The sequence below is a fragment of the Meles meles genome, chromosome 1 (genome assembly GCF_922984935.1).
Source record: "Meles meles chromosome 1, mMelMel3.1 paternal haplotype, whole genome shotgun sequence".
Classification (NCBI taxonomy): Eukaryota; Metazoa; Chordata; class Mammalia; order Carnivora; family Mustelidae; genus Meles; species Meles meles.
The window spans coordinates 1,131,205-1,146,552 of record NC_060066.1 but is presented as its reverse complement, the minus strand read 5'-3'; the positions used below and the strand labels follow the sequence as shown (position 1 = coordinate 1,146,552).

Sequence of the window (15,348 nt, the reverse complement as noted above, 5' to 3'; positions counted from 1 at the left end):
GCTCGGCGGGACGCCTGCTTCTCCCTCTGCCTGCCACTCCCCCTGCTTGTGTGCGCGCACGCTCTCTCTCTCTCTAATAAATAAAATCTTTAAAAAAGAAAAGGAAATGGAAATTTTGCATTATACTTATTTTACCACAATTAAGAAATTTAACAATGTAATATACCAAAAGTCATTCTATATACACTTAAACAGGTGAATGGTACGCTACGTGAATTATATCTTAACAAAACCGTTTTTTTGTATTTTTTTTTAAAGATTTTATTTTTTTAAAAAAAGATTTCTTTATTTGAGAGAAAGAGAGAGGCGCAGGGGGAGAGGTAGAGGGAGAGAGAAACTCAAGCAGACGCCCCACTGAGCGCGGAGCTTGACATGGGGGCTCAATCTCGCAACCCTGAGATCCTGACCTGAGCCGAAACCAAGAGTCCGACGCTCAAGCGACCCCACACGCACACAGGCAACCCCTCAGTAAAACCATTACAACAGAGATAAAGTTCGGCCGGCACACACCGTGTTCCCCACTGTCAGCTGTCAGGGGACGCAAAGGGAAGCTACAGCCAGACTGCCTTGCGCCACCAGGGGGCTGAAGTCAGCAGGACAGACCCAGGTGCTGGTGAGCACTTGCCACCAAGACAGCCTCACTCGTCCCCGGTGGCACAGCCTCATGAGAAAGCAAGCAGGAAGGCCTGCAGCCCCTTTCCCCGGCACCCGGCAATCCCACTCCCAGGCACCCACCCGAGGCAAATGAGTGCCTGTGCTCACAAGGACTCAGACAGAAATGTCCACGCAGCCCCGCCCCGGGGACAACCCGAACGTCCACCCACCAACGGATGGACACAACGTGACCTCCGCACACGGCGGAGCACCACTCACCATGGACAGGGGCACAGGCCTGACCTTGACCGCAACGCGGTGACCCTCAAAACCAGGCTAGAGGAGAGAAGGCGGGCAGCAGAGGCTGTGTGTCGCGGGACGTCTGCCGTGAGACGTCCAGAAGAGACCAGTATATGGGGACGGCACGTGGGTCGGTGCTGCTCGCCAGCAGGCGGGGTGGGCACAGGTGGGACTGGCCACAAAGGGACCGGAGGCGTGCCTGGGGTGATGGACATGTTCTAGAGCCGGATGCCGGGGGTCGCTGCACAACTGCCCCCCGGGGCGGTGAACCCGACGACACAGGAGTGGCGCCTCCATAAAGCTCCCTAACACGGCCCCGAAGCAGAGAGGGAAGGCGCCGTTTCACGTGCAGTCTGGGGGAGAGGGCCCGCTCTGTGGAGGAAGCCCACGTGGGGTCCGACTTCACCCCACAGCCAGCTCAACAACAGCTAACTCCTGCCCCAGGCCTGCTGCAGAGGCGTCAAAGGACGCCTTCCTCGCCACCCTCCCCACTGCGGCAGGGACTCCCATCAGCCTAACTTTACGGAACAAGCAGCAGAGGCCTGGAGAGGTCAGGTAGCGAGTACGGGGTGGGACAGGGTTGGGCTCGGGTCTAAGCCCCTGCCCCGAGGAGGACTGGGCAGGTCCGGGGACAGGACCGCAGGGTGAACATGGATGGGCTCTGCCCCCAACACAGGAGGGATTTCAGCCGGAGGAAAGACACCACTGCAAGGCCAACAGGTGATGGAAAGTTGGCCTATGACCTTGGCGCCAAAGGGCGACGCCTGGAGGACACGAGGTGAAGCGGGACCAGGTAGGGGACAGGAAGGCCGTGCAGCGGTGGACTGCTGGGAGCCTCACCAGCGAGCGCAGCAGCCGGCGCAGGCCCTGTGCCGCCATGCGGGGCCCGGGGAGCAGGGAGGCCAGCAGCCACCACGCAGACAGAGCGCTGGGCTGCAGCAGGGCTGGTGGCCGGGCGCCTGGCTTCGATCCGGACGCGGCCGGCGGCGTCGGGTGGGGCTGGAGCGCACTGAGTGCCGCAGCCAACACGGAGGCCACGGAGATGCGCGGTAGGAGCCCGGGGCCACAGCCACGCACACGCCTCAACGGGGAGAAACGGGTGCCGCGGAAGAGAAGAGAGCAGGCGAGACTCGTGGGGGGCTGTGAAAACTAGCATGGGGCGAGCATGGGGGCCTCCGGAGTCCCCCAGGGTCGCCCTCAAACACACACTAGCCAGAGAGGAAACACGAGAGCGCAGGCACCGCGGCGGACATCCCGTCGAGGGAGCACGGGGAGCACGGCCCTTGCCGAGACGGTGGTGTCTGAGCGTCAGGCACCCCGAGGCGGCGGACGTCCCACGGACAGCCGTCCTCGCCCACGGGTCCTGAGCGGCTGAGGGCCGGAGCGGAGAGGGGCTGGGGGTCGGGGGCGCCGGGGCCAGAGCAGCAGGTCCTGCAGCTGTCACGCGGCCCCACGGAGGGAGAGGAGCGGAGATCTGTGCCGGCTGGAACCACGCGCAGGAAAAGGGAGCGCGTCTCTTTAACAAGCCGTGGCTTTACGAAGCAAGGCTAACGATTTCACTTGATTCAGTGGAATATTATAAAGTCTCTGGGGCCCGTTTGAGGACTTGTACATCAGGCATAAGGCGACGACTCAGCACTTTTTATATTATTTAGAGAATAAAATTAACCCTCGCTGGCCCGGGCTGCTGCGTCCCCTCCCGCCGGATCCGGCCTGCTCAGCGCTTTCCCATATATAATTACACGCCGCCATCCATCATGCCGCGGCCACGCAGCGCCAACACGCCGAAAGGGACGCAGTAAGCACTTCCACTAATAGAAGCAGAACTTAAACACCACTTTGGTATTTCCATCTACGCCGGGACGTCTTACAGCAATCACGCACAGCCTCCGTGGGGGGTCCCGCCGCCCCCGCCCCGCCCACGGCCCTGGCCAAGGTGACCCGCTGGCTCCAGGTCGGGTCCCCAGGTCTGCAGAGCCTGGCCGGGCCCAGCCCCTGGCCTTGTGGCAGGAGGGAGAGGGTGCGGGGAAGGAAGGGGCACGGGCCCCACGGTGTCAAATGGAGGGGGGCTGTCAGGGCCTCAGGCTGTCCCAGCCCCCTGGGGGTCCCCAGGAAGCCCCAGCTCTGGTCTCCCCAGTCCAGACTGCAGGCCCCAGCGCTGATGAGCAGGCTCCCATCCAGGGGTTCCCAGCCCAGGGCCCCGCCACCCCCGCAAGGCCACGTGGGGACGAGGAGGGGCGGCAGAGTCCCCTCCGGAGAGCGGGACAGTAACTCAGAAGGGAAGTCGCTGGTGAGCCCGGCTGCCGGAAATTCCCAGCATGGCGGCGTTCCCACGGACAGGCGAGGGCGGCGGGCGGCAGTGAGCCTGCTGGCGGGTGGCCCTCGCGACCCAGCTCCCCAGATCCCTCTGCAGCGCCCACTTCCACCCTTGTTACCCCGGGGTTCCGTGAGCTCCAAGGCAGGCCCGGGGGCACAGCCCGCCACCCGCCAGCGCCCCTCACCTTCGCGCCCAGCGGGCAGTAGCCTTTGAGAAAGTCCGTGCAGACCTCGGCCTTCCGGGACACGTAGACGTGGCTGTAGGGACAGTTGCTGTTGCTGCAGATCCCCTTCAGGAAGTAGGAGCACACGGGCATCTGCGGGGGTGGGGACGGCGCTGAGGGCCAGCAGACCCCACGGCTGCCTGCGGAGCATGGGCCCGCCTCCTCCAACCCTCCACCGGGGGCCTGCACCTCGCTCTACAGGTAGAACAGCTGGACGGGAAGGACCTACCTGGGGCTCCGAGGCCCGGTGTGAGCCACACAGAGACCCCTCCCCGAGGAAGAAACGGACACACAGTGCTGGCCAGCAAGGGGGGGGCCGACAGGAGCCGAGAGCACCCGGGGCCCAGCCAGGTGAGGGCTGCCCACCCCAGAGGCAGACCCCCAGCTTCCCCAGAAGGCAAGGTTGTACGGGCCGGGTGCACGTGCCCTCGAGCAGCCCAGCTGAAGACGTCCCTGCAGGACGGCTAAGGTCCGGGTGCTCCACTTCCAGGTGGGACGGGCCAGGAGGGGCAGCGGCTGGAGGGTAAGGGGGAGGCAGAGCATAGGGACTCTAGGCAGGGCAACAGCCTAAAGGGACTGGAAATTCAGCCGATCTCCCAGCTGCCGGGACACCTGGCAGTGTCCATGGGCTGGTGACCTGATTCCACCCAGGAAAGCCCAAGGATGGGCTGTGGTTAGGCAGGGAGAAGCCGTGGAGCAGCTTGGGGCTGCACGAACCGCAGGCTGGCACTGTGGAGGCGTGGCAGGGGGCCTGTCTGCAGCGCTCTGGGTGGGCCCAGGGATGACCGGGGCGGGGGGTGGGGGGGCACGGAGCAGGCAGCCTGGGCAGGGCTAGGCAGCATGGGAGTCCCTGGCCCCGGGACCCGGAGAGAAAGCGGAGGCCTGAGGGCCAGCAAGGAGGGGTCTCTGGTCTCGCCCGCCCTGACCTCTGCGGCTGCCACTGTGCCAGGCCACTCCTCTCTGGGGCCCCTCCCTGACCGTCGGTCAGTCCCCTGGGGGCCTCCCACCTTCCTCAGGCCTGTTACCCCTGCAGGGGCCTCTCTGGGAGCCTCTCCTCCTCTCGCCTGTCAGATCCGCCCTTCATACACCCCACGGCAGCCCCTGGTCCCCGGGGCAGGGGGTCTCCACTATCAGACCTGCCAGGAGCCCCGCCAGGGCAGAGGGGAGCCTGGGGCGGGAATGAGGGGAAAGCGAAGAAACAAAGGGCGAGCTAACGTGCAGGAGTTTATTTTTAATTGTCTTTTAACTGCAGCGCACGGGGGAGAAGGGCCGGCCCGTCTGGGGCTGGCAGTGTGCGCCTGCAGACAATTCCCTTAATGTGGCTTTTGATGTAGAGCCCAAATTAGCTCTAATAAAAAGGGGTAATAAAGCCAAGTCTTACACCAAACGGAACTCCTCCTAGCTGTCAGCACCGTCGTTATCGAGAGGAAACTGCATTCTCATTTCAATTAACCTTGTTTGCACCCACCACGTCCACACAAATAACAATAACATTAATTCAGGGCGCGGGAGCGGGTCCACATTAGACAGCTCAGAACGTGCACCGGCTTCGGAGCCGGAGCTAATGAACCCGAAACTCGACGTGAATTTCCAAATTGCTCACAACAGAGTTTCAAAGCTCTATTAGGGAGAAAAATGCTGATTCTTTTCAAGTTCCTCAAGGGGAAAAGCTGTTGTAGCAGCAGCCTCAGCCGATCCTGCCTCCCTTAACCTTGCCGCGGCCCCGGGGTGGGGGCGCCGCGCCAGCACCGCCCTGGCTCTGGCCCCCACGGTGGGCGCCATGTGCAGGGTCCCCCTTGCTCACGGTGGCTGAGGGGGCGGCCCCCGTCCCCCGCCGGGGAGAACGGGGGCGGGGGCCTGCGGGAGGCCGTCGGGGCGCTCACCTTCTCCTTGGACACGTGGTGCGAGAAGGGGCACGAGCCGTCCGTCTTCTTGCACGTGCCCCGGAGAAACCTGCGCACAGGGAAGAGGGTCAGCGGCGCTGCGGCCGGCGGGGTGGCCCCCGCGGTCCCCCACCCCCTCCCCCCAGGCCCGGGGTGCGGGGGCGGCGGGCACCTGGTGCACACGGCCACCTTGTCGGGGTCGTGGATGTAGGGGCAGCGCGGGCCGCGGTGACACCTGCCGAAGCGGTTGTAGTACATGCAGTACTCGGGCTGCTGCTTCCGCCGCCGCTGCCTCGCCTGCCGCACGACGGCCAGGCTGCGCTGCACCGCCCGGCTGTGGACGGGGACGGGGCTTCGTCAGCTTCGGGGGACCCCCCCCACCCCCACCCCCACCCCCACCCCCACCCCCACCCCACCAACCCGGGAGCCCCAGGCCCAACCCTGGGGGACGTACCTGGCCAGGGAGCGGCTGCAGCTGCCGGCAGGGTCCCCGCGGCCTGTGGGCGAAGGGGCCGCGTCAGGCCAGGCTCTCCCGCTACTCCCCCAGCCGCTCCGCACAGCCATCGGGGTGCCCGCTCGCGGCGCACGCACCGCTGCCCCCGGAGGGAGACCGCGTGCCCTCCCTTAGGGTGGGGTTGCCCGCCCTGCCCAGACCCTGCCAGACCTGACCTGGTGCGGGCCGCCCAGTCCAGGGACCAGATCTGGCAGCCGCCCAGGGGCCTCGCCTCAACGCAGGTGGTCCCAGGACCGGCAGGTGCGGTGGGGGGGGGGCTCCCTGCCATCTCCCTCTGCCGGGAGCAGGGCCCAGGGAACTCCCCTGGCTTCCCAGTGGCGGGGAAGGACTTTTCTGTGTTGACAGGATCATAGGACAGAAACATCACAGTGGGGACGCAGCTGTGGAGCTCGAGGTCCACGATCCCAGGCTCTCCAGGGAGCCCGCGGCCGCCCTCAGCCTCCACGGGCCCCAGGTAAGCACATCTGGCCCTGAGGCCCTCATTGGCCACAGCAGGGGCCCAATCCTCAAAACCTTAAGCACGAAGACCAACCAAGTCCCCTCTGAGGTCACCGACTGTGGCCCAAAGGGGAGCTGTTCAGGAAATGACCAGACGTGACCAGAAGGAAGCAGGTGACTGGACGCCCACTGCCAGGGCGGCTGGGTTGGGGGGGACTCGGGCAGCAGGGGACAAGGAGCAGGTGGGCAATGCCTGTCCTGCCTGAGAAGCGGGAGGGAGTCCAGACCAACGTACACCCTCCTGCCTCCCTTTCAGGCTCGAGCTCACCGCCCTCCAGGGCCAAGGCGGACAGGTGGGGGCCAGAGGCTGCTCAGATGGCCACAGAGGCCGGACGCTTGTCTCTCTCTCTCTCTCTCTCTCTCTCTCTCTCACACACACACACACACACACACACACACAAACGTCTTCAGACCAGATTCGGTTTCCCACAGGCAGCTGCTGAAATGGATCTGCTGGTAAGAAGCAGAAGTGACATCACTCAGAAATTCTAGGGACCTGAGGCAATGACAAAGCATCCCAGGCTTAAAAAGGGATGTCCCCAAGCTGCCTGGCCCTGAGCCGCCCCCATCTGAGTTGCATGGGAGGCCCAGGCAGGTGGCCCTCCTGCCACGTGGAGGCCCCTCCCTCGACCTCCCCAGGACGACCTTTGCCAGGACCCAGGCAGCTCAGTGCCCTCTCCTGAGCTCCAGACTTGGTCACACAAGCATCCTGACACTTGCCAACAACAACGACATCCCGTCCATGTCCAAGCTCCCTACGCCCCCAGGCTGGACCTTCAGGCACGCCTCTCCGTATCTACTAGCCTGCCGTCAAGCCCTCTCCTGGCCGCCACCCTCTGGCCAGTGTCCGCCCCTCTGAGCCTCCGTGTCCTCAAGCTGAAGGGGGGGTCTCCAGGACGGAGCAGCGAGACCCCCAGTGGGAAGGAGGTGCTCTGGCCAGTGGCCCTGTCAGGCCAGGGGCTATTTTGGTGCAGGGGGTGGGGGTGTGGGCGGGGAAGGATTTGGGCCACCCCAGGCCACAGTGACGTCCTGGCTCCCAAGCTGGGGATACTGACTGGGGGTTCACACCGGAGGCCGGCCCAGGGGGCACGGGGTGCCACACCCCTGACAGCCGGGGGCTGACACACTGTCATCGGCCGTGGCGGAGAGCAGCTGCCCAGGCTGTCGTCCAGCCGCTGTGACGCCATCTGCTCCCGCCAGGGACCGCTGTCAACATGTGTCTGCCGGTCAGACTGGGGCCCCCAGGCCTGGCCTCTGAGGGGGCGGGGCGGGTTCACTAAGGTTCGCTCTTGAGAAAGGCGGGTGCAGGGCTCACAGCGGTGGCGCAGTGATAAAAATGCACATGAAGCAGCTGGCTGGGAAAGAGGCCCCGGGTGCTGAGGGTGCGACAGGGCTCAGCTGAAAAGCCTCGGCAGGCCGGAGAGCTTGCGCTTGTGCTGCCCCGGGATCTTCCCAAAATAGACGCCCTCGCTCTGCTCCGCGGCCCCACCCCGCCAGCCCTCACCGGGGAGCGCCTCGCCCTTCCCAGGCTGGGGAGCCCCATGTAGGAGCTCTGGGGTCAGAGGGCGTGGCCAGGCAGGGCTGCAGCCCCACACCCCCCTGCAGGACTCCCCCCTCCCGGGAAATCATGGCCCTGGGCAGGGGGAGTCCCAGGAAGAGGCACCAGGCAGCAGAGTGGGGCCGTGACCGCCTGGCTGGGGGGGTCTCTCTTGAGCTCTCTCCCGCTGTCCTGGGTGGCTTCTCAGCACACAGGGCGGGGTCAGCAGTCACGCGGGAGGAGATGAGGCACAGGGGCCCGTGGCCTGCTCAGGGGGGTGTGGTGGCCAGTGAGAAGCAGGGACTACAGACCCGCCTCGCTCCGGGACCCGGGAGGGGCTCTGGCGACGGACCCGGGACTTGGGCTCCACTGCAGGGACCCCGACGACGCCCCACCAGGAGCATGAGCCAAGCCCACACCTGGGCGCCCTTGGGGAGAGGTCACAGGGTCAGGCCCTTTGGCTGGGCAGACCTTGGACCCTGGGGAGGAGGGTGTGGATGAGGCTCTGCACGTCTCTCCGTGCCACCCCCCTCCCCATGGCCCGGGGGCCCCACACAAGGGCTGACGCCACCGCACAGAAGCCCCGCAGCAGCCGGAGCAGCCTGGAGGAAGAGCCAGGAGGAGAGGGGGGCGGGCTGTACCCTCTGTACCCTCCCGCCGGAAGTCCAAGTTGTGCTGACACCAACGGGGAAAACTGACTCCTTCAATCATTACTGGTTGAAGGAGGCCGCTGGTCAGTGGGAACGCCCCACCTCCCTCACAGCAACGAGGCGGCCCCTCACAGGGGTCTGGGCAGCCGGAGCGGCAGCCGACAAGGAGTGGGGCCTCCTGGGAACCCGCCTGGCCCTGGAGGCCTCTGTCATCCCTGCCCTGCGCCCTGCGCAGCCCTGGGGCCAGGAGGCTGGGGAAAGCCGGGCTGGAGGCCAGGCGAGGCCACACTCCACAGGAGGGGACGCCGCGACTGCACGGAGGTCAGGCAGGGAGTGGGCTAGGCGAGGCGTCCTCCCCGGGGAGACACGGGACAGCTGCTGGCTCAGGTGTCGTGAGGCCAGTGCCGCAGAGGGAGGGAGCGGCCCACAGCCCTGACGCTGGTCCCTTGCACAGCCACTCTACCGCCTCGCCGAACCCTCCCCTCAAGCAGCAGCCAAGCAGTTCAAACCTGCCTCTTCCTGTCTCCGGGCACCTCTCCTCCCGCTATGGACTTCAGGTGCCAGCCCCAGCCCCAAAGGCCCGTCGGGGTCCATGTGGAGGGGCCCCCACGCAGCCCGGGGCACATGGGCAGCAGGGTGCTGGCGAGGGCCAGTGTAGCCCCAAGCCGTAACCCACTTCTGGGTCCCCCCATGTAGACAGTGTGGATGCCAGGACAGCCAATGACATCTGGCCAGGCCAGGGAGGAGCCCCTCAGACCTGCTGTGGGTGAGGAGCGCAGGGCATCACTGCGGCTGACCTGGAGGACAGGGAGCGCAAAGGGGTGTGGCCCTGTGACGTGCTGGGCTCAGGCAATGGCAGCAGAATGCCTGCCCCCATCCCGTAAACTCCGTCCAGCTTCCAAAGGAGGATAGTGGGGAACAAAGTCTGAGTCCTGCCTGCTGGGTCGGCTGTGGGGTCAGGGGTGGCAGTCCGGGGCAGAAAGGATGGTGGATGGGAAAGGCCAGCTGGGGCCCTCCACTACGGAGGCCCGGGGGAGGCCGGGGCCAGTGGCTGTGACGCACAGAGAAGGCTCCCGAGTCGGGCCGAGCACAACGTCACTCCACAGAGAGGCTGCCCAGAGCCCTCTCTGGCTCCATCCAGACACCAGCCTGGCTAGGGACAGCTCTGCGAAGGACCAACTGCTTTGTGTGGGGCCTCAAGGACCATGAACACCGCTGCCGAGGCCTGCCGAGCCCCAGGCTCGGAGGCTCAGAGTGACTCGCGCAGGCCCTGGGAGGAGGCCGGGCCAAGGCTGCGGACCTGCTCCTCCGCCAGGAGATCCACCAGAAGCCGAGGTGGAGGGGCCCTCAGATCACACAGCCCAGTCCCTCGAAAGGGATCAGGAAACGGAGGCACAGCGGTAGAGCAGGGTCATGGCCTTCGGGCCCTGGGGAGCCCAGGGCGCCCCGTCTGGAAAAAGGCAGCCAGGCACCCATGCCTCCCTCCCTGTAGTCCCACAGACAGAGGCCCTGGGGATATAGCTGGGCGAGGGCTTCCGGGAAGGGCCCCCAGCGCCCGGCCCCTGCCCGGGGCCAGGCCTCCTCTCCCTCCTGCCCCGGCGCGTGGACAGGGCAGGGGCTGGGGAGCCGCTGGGCCTCTGCTGCCCCCACACGGCCTGCCACCTCACCCTTTTCCTCTTGGCAGAAAAGGATGGGGGTGAAATTGGACTGAAACCGAAGTATTTTCTAGTTAATTTGTATAATAAGCAAATCCAAAGCATTTCCTTCTCCTTGGCCTGTTTCCCCAGGCCGCGGGCGCCGCGGCAGCACCGCCTCCAGATACGGTTGGGGGCGCGGCCAATGAGGTTAGGGGCGCCGCGGCCCCAGGTGTTCAGCCGCGAGCGCAGCGCTCACCATACCTGGCTCATCTCCTTTGTCCAGGAGCGAAACATGGAAAGTCAGGGCCTGCTCGGCCAAGCACGAGGCCGTGTGCACGGGGCCGTCCCCCGGGGATGTGGAGGCGGTGGATCCCCACCCCATGCAGGCCCACTGCTCCGGCCGCCTCGTCAGCTCCAGCAGGAACCAGCCTCGGAGGCCCCGGAAGCACCCAACGGTACCCGAATGCTCGGCCTGGGACGGGCCTGTCTGGGAAGCAATCACTTGCTCCAGGCCCGCCCGCCTCGGTCCCCCGCAAGCCTCGGCCTCCGCCCACGATGCACACAGGCGGGGAGGAAAGGGCACCCCCCCCCTCGGGAGCCTCACCTGTGCGCAGGAGCGGCCTGTTCCCGCCGTCGCCGCCGGGCCGGCTGCAGGTCTTGGAGAGCTTGTTGGCCGACACCTTGTACAGGACCCCTCCGATGCAGCGGAAGCCTCTGCTCCGCCACCGAGGGGAGCCGGCCTGGCCCTTCCCGCCCCCGGCAGCGGGGCGCAGGCGGTTCAGCACCAGAGACCTGCGGAGACAGGGAGACCCCGGTGTGTCTGGCCCCACGGCCCCATGGTCTGTCCCCTCCCCTCCTTCCCGCCCCACAGGTGAGCGGAAAGGGCATAGGCAGGGGACAAGCGTCCCCCTTCCAGCACATACACTGCTGGGCCAGGACTGTCCAGACCCCTCGGGCAGGGCATCACAGGCAAGTCCCCTGAGGGCCCACACCGCCGCTGGTGGCCCACACCGCAGCCGGTGGCCCACTCCGCCGCCCGGGAACATCTTCCCCACATGCCGCCCCAGGGCACGCCACCAGGCCGCTCCGGTGAGCAGGCTCTATGGCCTGTCCCCTCTGTCCACCACATGGGAGCCCAGTGCGGAGAGAGGGAGGGCACAGCCTCACAGACCCCCACCCGGGCAAGCTGTCTGTGGGAAAGACTGGAAGCACTTAAAGCCATGGGCTGGGAGAGGTCTGGGACAGCCTCCGGGACGAGCTGAGTGGCTGACCCAGGCCAGGAGGGCAGAACTGTGCCTGGATGGCCCCGGTGGCCACCTGACCACTCCCTCCCTCCACATTCTCCTCCGACCAGGTCCCAGGCCCTACCCCAGCCAGACCAGGAAGCCAAGGACAGAGTGGGTCGGGAGGAGGCCCCAGATGCCCCCGCTTCAAGAGACGTCCCCCTGCAAACACCATGGCTGCCATGGGCAGTGGCTGCAGGCCCCCAGGCTTGGGGTGCTAGGGCAGCACCCCAGGCCAGGGGTGACCTACTCCCCCCCAGCTGTCACATGGGCGGGCGGCCACCGAAATGAGGGGACAAGGCTCTCCCCCCTCAGGATTCATTTCAGCAGTAACTTGTTTATGCAAATTAACTTTAATTCCATATTAGCCCAGACTCTGCTCCTAATATCGTTACCAGCAAGTGCACGCACCGTGCTCACTGGCAGGTCTGGGCCTGTGGGCCCCGGAGCCTCTGGGCGGCAGGAGGGGCCGGGCGAGGGGGCAGTGCTCACAGCAGCCCCACCACCAGCGCGGGGACCTGGCTAAAGCGGGAAGGTGGTCTGACCCGTGCGGGGCTCTCCCACAGTCCCGCAGCGCACACACGGCCATCCCCATCTGGCACACAGGCTGTGGGGGCCGCTCCAGCGCACCTGCCCGGAGCTGAGTACGGAGGGCTGAGCAGCCCTGCTCTGGGGTGCGGCTGCCCCCCACCCGCTTAGCCCCGGGACCCCCGGGCCTTGGTCTCTCTGCAATCTGGGGGTGACTCCCGCCAGCACAAAGCCTCTGAGGGTGCGTTAGAGAGAACACCATGCGCAAGTGAGCCGGGCATTCAGGGGACCCAAAGCTGCGGTGTAAGACAACGGCCAGGCGGGGGGTGCCGAGGAGGACGCCACAGCCCGACGGTACTTAACCCAGTTTTCTTTAATTAAAATTCAAGTTGACAAACACCAGTCTTGGGAAAAAGTCCTGCCAAGGGACCCCAGCCAGCCTGGCTCATGCTGTCCACGCCCTACAGGCTCCAGGTGTCCCCACACAGGGTGTGTCTTGGCAGGAAGAGGGCGGGGTGGGCGGGGACCCTCGGGGAGGCAGACAGACGCCCAGGTTTTTCTCAGACCCTGGGACCCCAGCTCTGCCCAGCCTGGGCCTGGGGCATCTATGTGTCCTAGATGCTTTGTCCCCGGGGTCTCTCAGAGGCCAGGCCAAGGCAGGGCCGGGCAGGGCCATCTTCCATGGGGCCCCAGAACGGCGAGCCCTCCGCGGGAGCTGTGCTCACGTCCGCAGCACGCAGCTTGGCCAGAGTCCTAATCCCAGAGCTGAGAGCCGAACCTAAGGCCGGGGCCATTACAGCTCGCTCGGCCCGAGGGCAACAGGCCCCCTCCACCCCAGCCCCCAGCCGCGCAGTGTCCAGAACCCTCCGCGGTCTCCCCACCGGCAAGGCAGCTGCCCCTTTGTACGCTACCTGGGCCAGGGCCAGCCCTGGGCAGCCTCCGTTCCCTCAGCCTGGAGGCTGCGCGCCCCGCAGCAAGCCCACCAGACACACCCTTCAGGGCCAGGCCCCAGACCCCCCAAAAGGCCCTGCCCCGAGCCTGTGCGACAGCCGCTCCCAGGACCGAGGACACCGCTCTTGGCTGCCTCTTCCCTTGGGGCACGGACCCGCCCCCCGGCCACCACCCTCAGCCAGCCCCCACCTGCACCACCGGCACCCAAGCCCCCTCCGGACGCTACAAACCACGAGGGACGGGAGGGCAACCAGACCGGCGCCCACCTACGCTGCTGCGCCCAGCAGCTCAGGACCGCATGTCCCCAGAAACCCAGCCCTTCGAGGGCTGAGGGAGCTCACCTGGGGTCCCATGCCCCTGGCTGAGGCTAGACAGGGTCAGACCACCGCTCCCGGGGCAGCCGCACAGGTCAAGCTGCAGAAAGAGGCGGCCGGGCCCAGACAGGGACCCGCGGGGGCCGGCAGGACCTTGCTCCAGAAGCAGCAAGAAGCTTCAGGATAGATCATGTTCTGGCCCCGAGTGGGGGTCCCATCCAAGCCCACCCCACAGTCCGTGCACTGAGGAGCCTCGGTAGGGACCATTACCGGCTCGCCCTGAAGAGTGAGCCCCAGGGACGCCCTCCTGGCTCCCAGGCTAGACGCCAGGGCCGGACACACCCAGTGCCCTCCCGTGGAGCAGCTCCTTCCCTGACTGACTTTCTGGCCGCATCTTCCGCCACACCCCCCCGCCCCCCCGCACAGCACTAATGGTTCCCACACTTCTCCCACCAAAAACCACACCCCTGGGTTGGAAGGCCATTACAGGGTGGCAGTCGGCCACCGGGGAGGCGACGGGGGCAGCCAGGAGGTCTAGCAGCTGTTCTGTTCTCACGCCCCCGCCCAGGGTTTACGGCCTACGCAGGCGCACCCGGCCGAGGGACCCCGCAGGCCAAGGGACCCTGCATGCCCAAGGGCATGGGGCCGCGGCCCATCTGGAGAAGGGAGACGCACCCACGGCAGGTGGGGGAGGCTGGCTGGGGCAGCGGAAGGGCCCACCTGCCCGGGGAGAGCCTGCGGCTGCACAGACCACCTCAGCCCTGCCCTCACCCCTGCCGGGCCCACTCACTGACTCGGGACCTGTGGCCGGGCGGGCGCCAGGCGGGCAAGGGGCTGCCTTACAGCTTTTCATGGCCGTGGGTGTCACAGCACTCCGGTAAATTGTTACCCTAATGGAGAGGACAGGCTTTGGAAACCAACTGTATTGAGAAGAGGGGATAAAATTAATGAGATAATAGCCAGGCCAAGGACCCGGAGAACGCTCCTGCCCTCGCGGCGAGGGCCCTGTAATTCCTTTTCTACAACAGGAGCCTCCGATCTAAAGGCTTCTCCCATCCGTCCGGCAGGCCCACGCCGCCAGGAAATTTCATTAACGCTGGAAAATAGGAAAGGTATTAAGCGTGGATAATGAAGGCCAGGGAGGGAACCGTGCCTTAAGATAGTTCTCTTTCTCGCCTTTGTAATGGGAGGCATGAACTTTCCCTTCAAATCCATTTCTAATCCATTTGAAATACTACGGCAAATTATCTTTCCTTCAGCCCGAAAGCGGCCAGCCAATTTACTCCGAATAGAAGTGACAATGCCCCAGGATTTATCACCATAACCTTGACTACACCAGGGTGAGGGCTGGGCCCCCTCGCCCCCCGGGGGGGCACGAGGAACGGGTGGGGGGAGATAACATTTTAAATGAACAGCAGTGGTAATGGGGAGACAGACACACACACCACAAAAGTCGGTTTAAGAAGAAAAGCTGTCCACGTGTCTGGGGCCTGGGGAGCAGCTGGCAAGGACCAGCCCGAGGACGCGGAGGCCGGCAAGGTGCTCTGCCGTGCCCGGTGCCGACGGTCCTCGGGCCAAGGTGCCCAAGAGGAGGGGAGGTGAGGGTCTGGGCAAGCCCAAGGGAGGCCTTCCCTGAGAAGCCGGGCATGAGCGTGGTGTGTGCCCTGCTCGGCCTGCAGGGCCCGCCCAACCCGTCGGCCAGGGTGCCCCCGCCCTCCAAGGGCTTGGAGGGCCCACCCTGGACACGAACACTCCCACCCCTGTGAGCATCCCATGGCCACTGCCCCACCCCTGTACGCGGGGCGCCCCAGCCTCGGGTCTGGGGCTCAGGCTGAGGGATGCGGCACGCCCATCCCTGTGTCCGTGGCTGCACCACCTGGGCGCAGGTGTGCACAAGGGCCGGACAGGCGCACCAGCTCCCAAACACAGGTGCACACGTGAGCCCAAGTGCCCTGCCCTCCCTGGTCACGGGACTGGACAAAGAGCAGCCCCTCCCGAAGCCCTGCGGGGGGCGCTGCGCTCTGCACCCCAGACCGGGGGGTGGGGGGGTGGGGTGGGGGGGGTCACAGGCCGCCTGCCCAGGCCAGGTGGGGCGAAGGCCCAGGGGGCGGTTCACTCC

The 15,348-nt window shown here is 65.8% G+C and overlaps 1 protein-coding gene across 1 annotated transcript in view; it reads right to left on the bottom strand.

Moving 5' to 3' along the window:
- The window catches only part of ZC3H3 (zinc finger CCCH-type containing 3), an 80,705-nt gene that overhangs the window by 11,155 nt on the left and 54,202 nt on the right, over positions 1-15,348 (bottom strand). The window contains exons 5-9 of the mRNA XM_046006575.1: positions 10,758-10,945; positions 5,772-5,814; positions 5,490-5,651; positions 5,318-5,387; positions 3,396-3,527 (exon numbers count right to left, since the gene is read on the bottom strand). Coding sequence (XP_045862531.1) covers positions 3,396-3,527; positions 5,318-5,387; positions 5,490-5,651; positions 5,772-5,814; positions 10,758-10,945 — 595 coding nt within the window. The remainder of the gene's footprint in view (positions 1-3,395; positions 3,528-5,317; positions 5,388-5,489; positions 5,652-5,771; positions 5,815-10,757; positions 10,946-15,348) is intronic.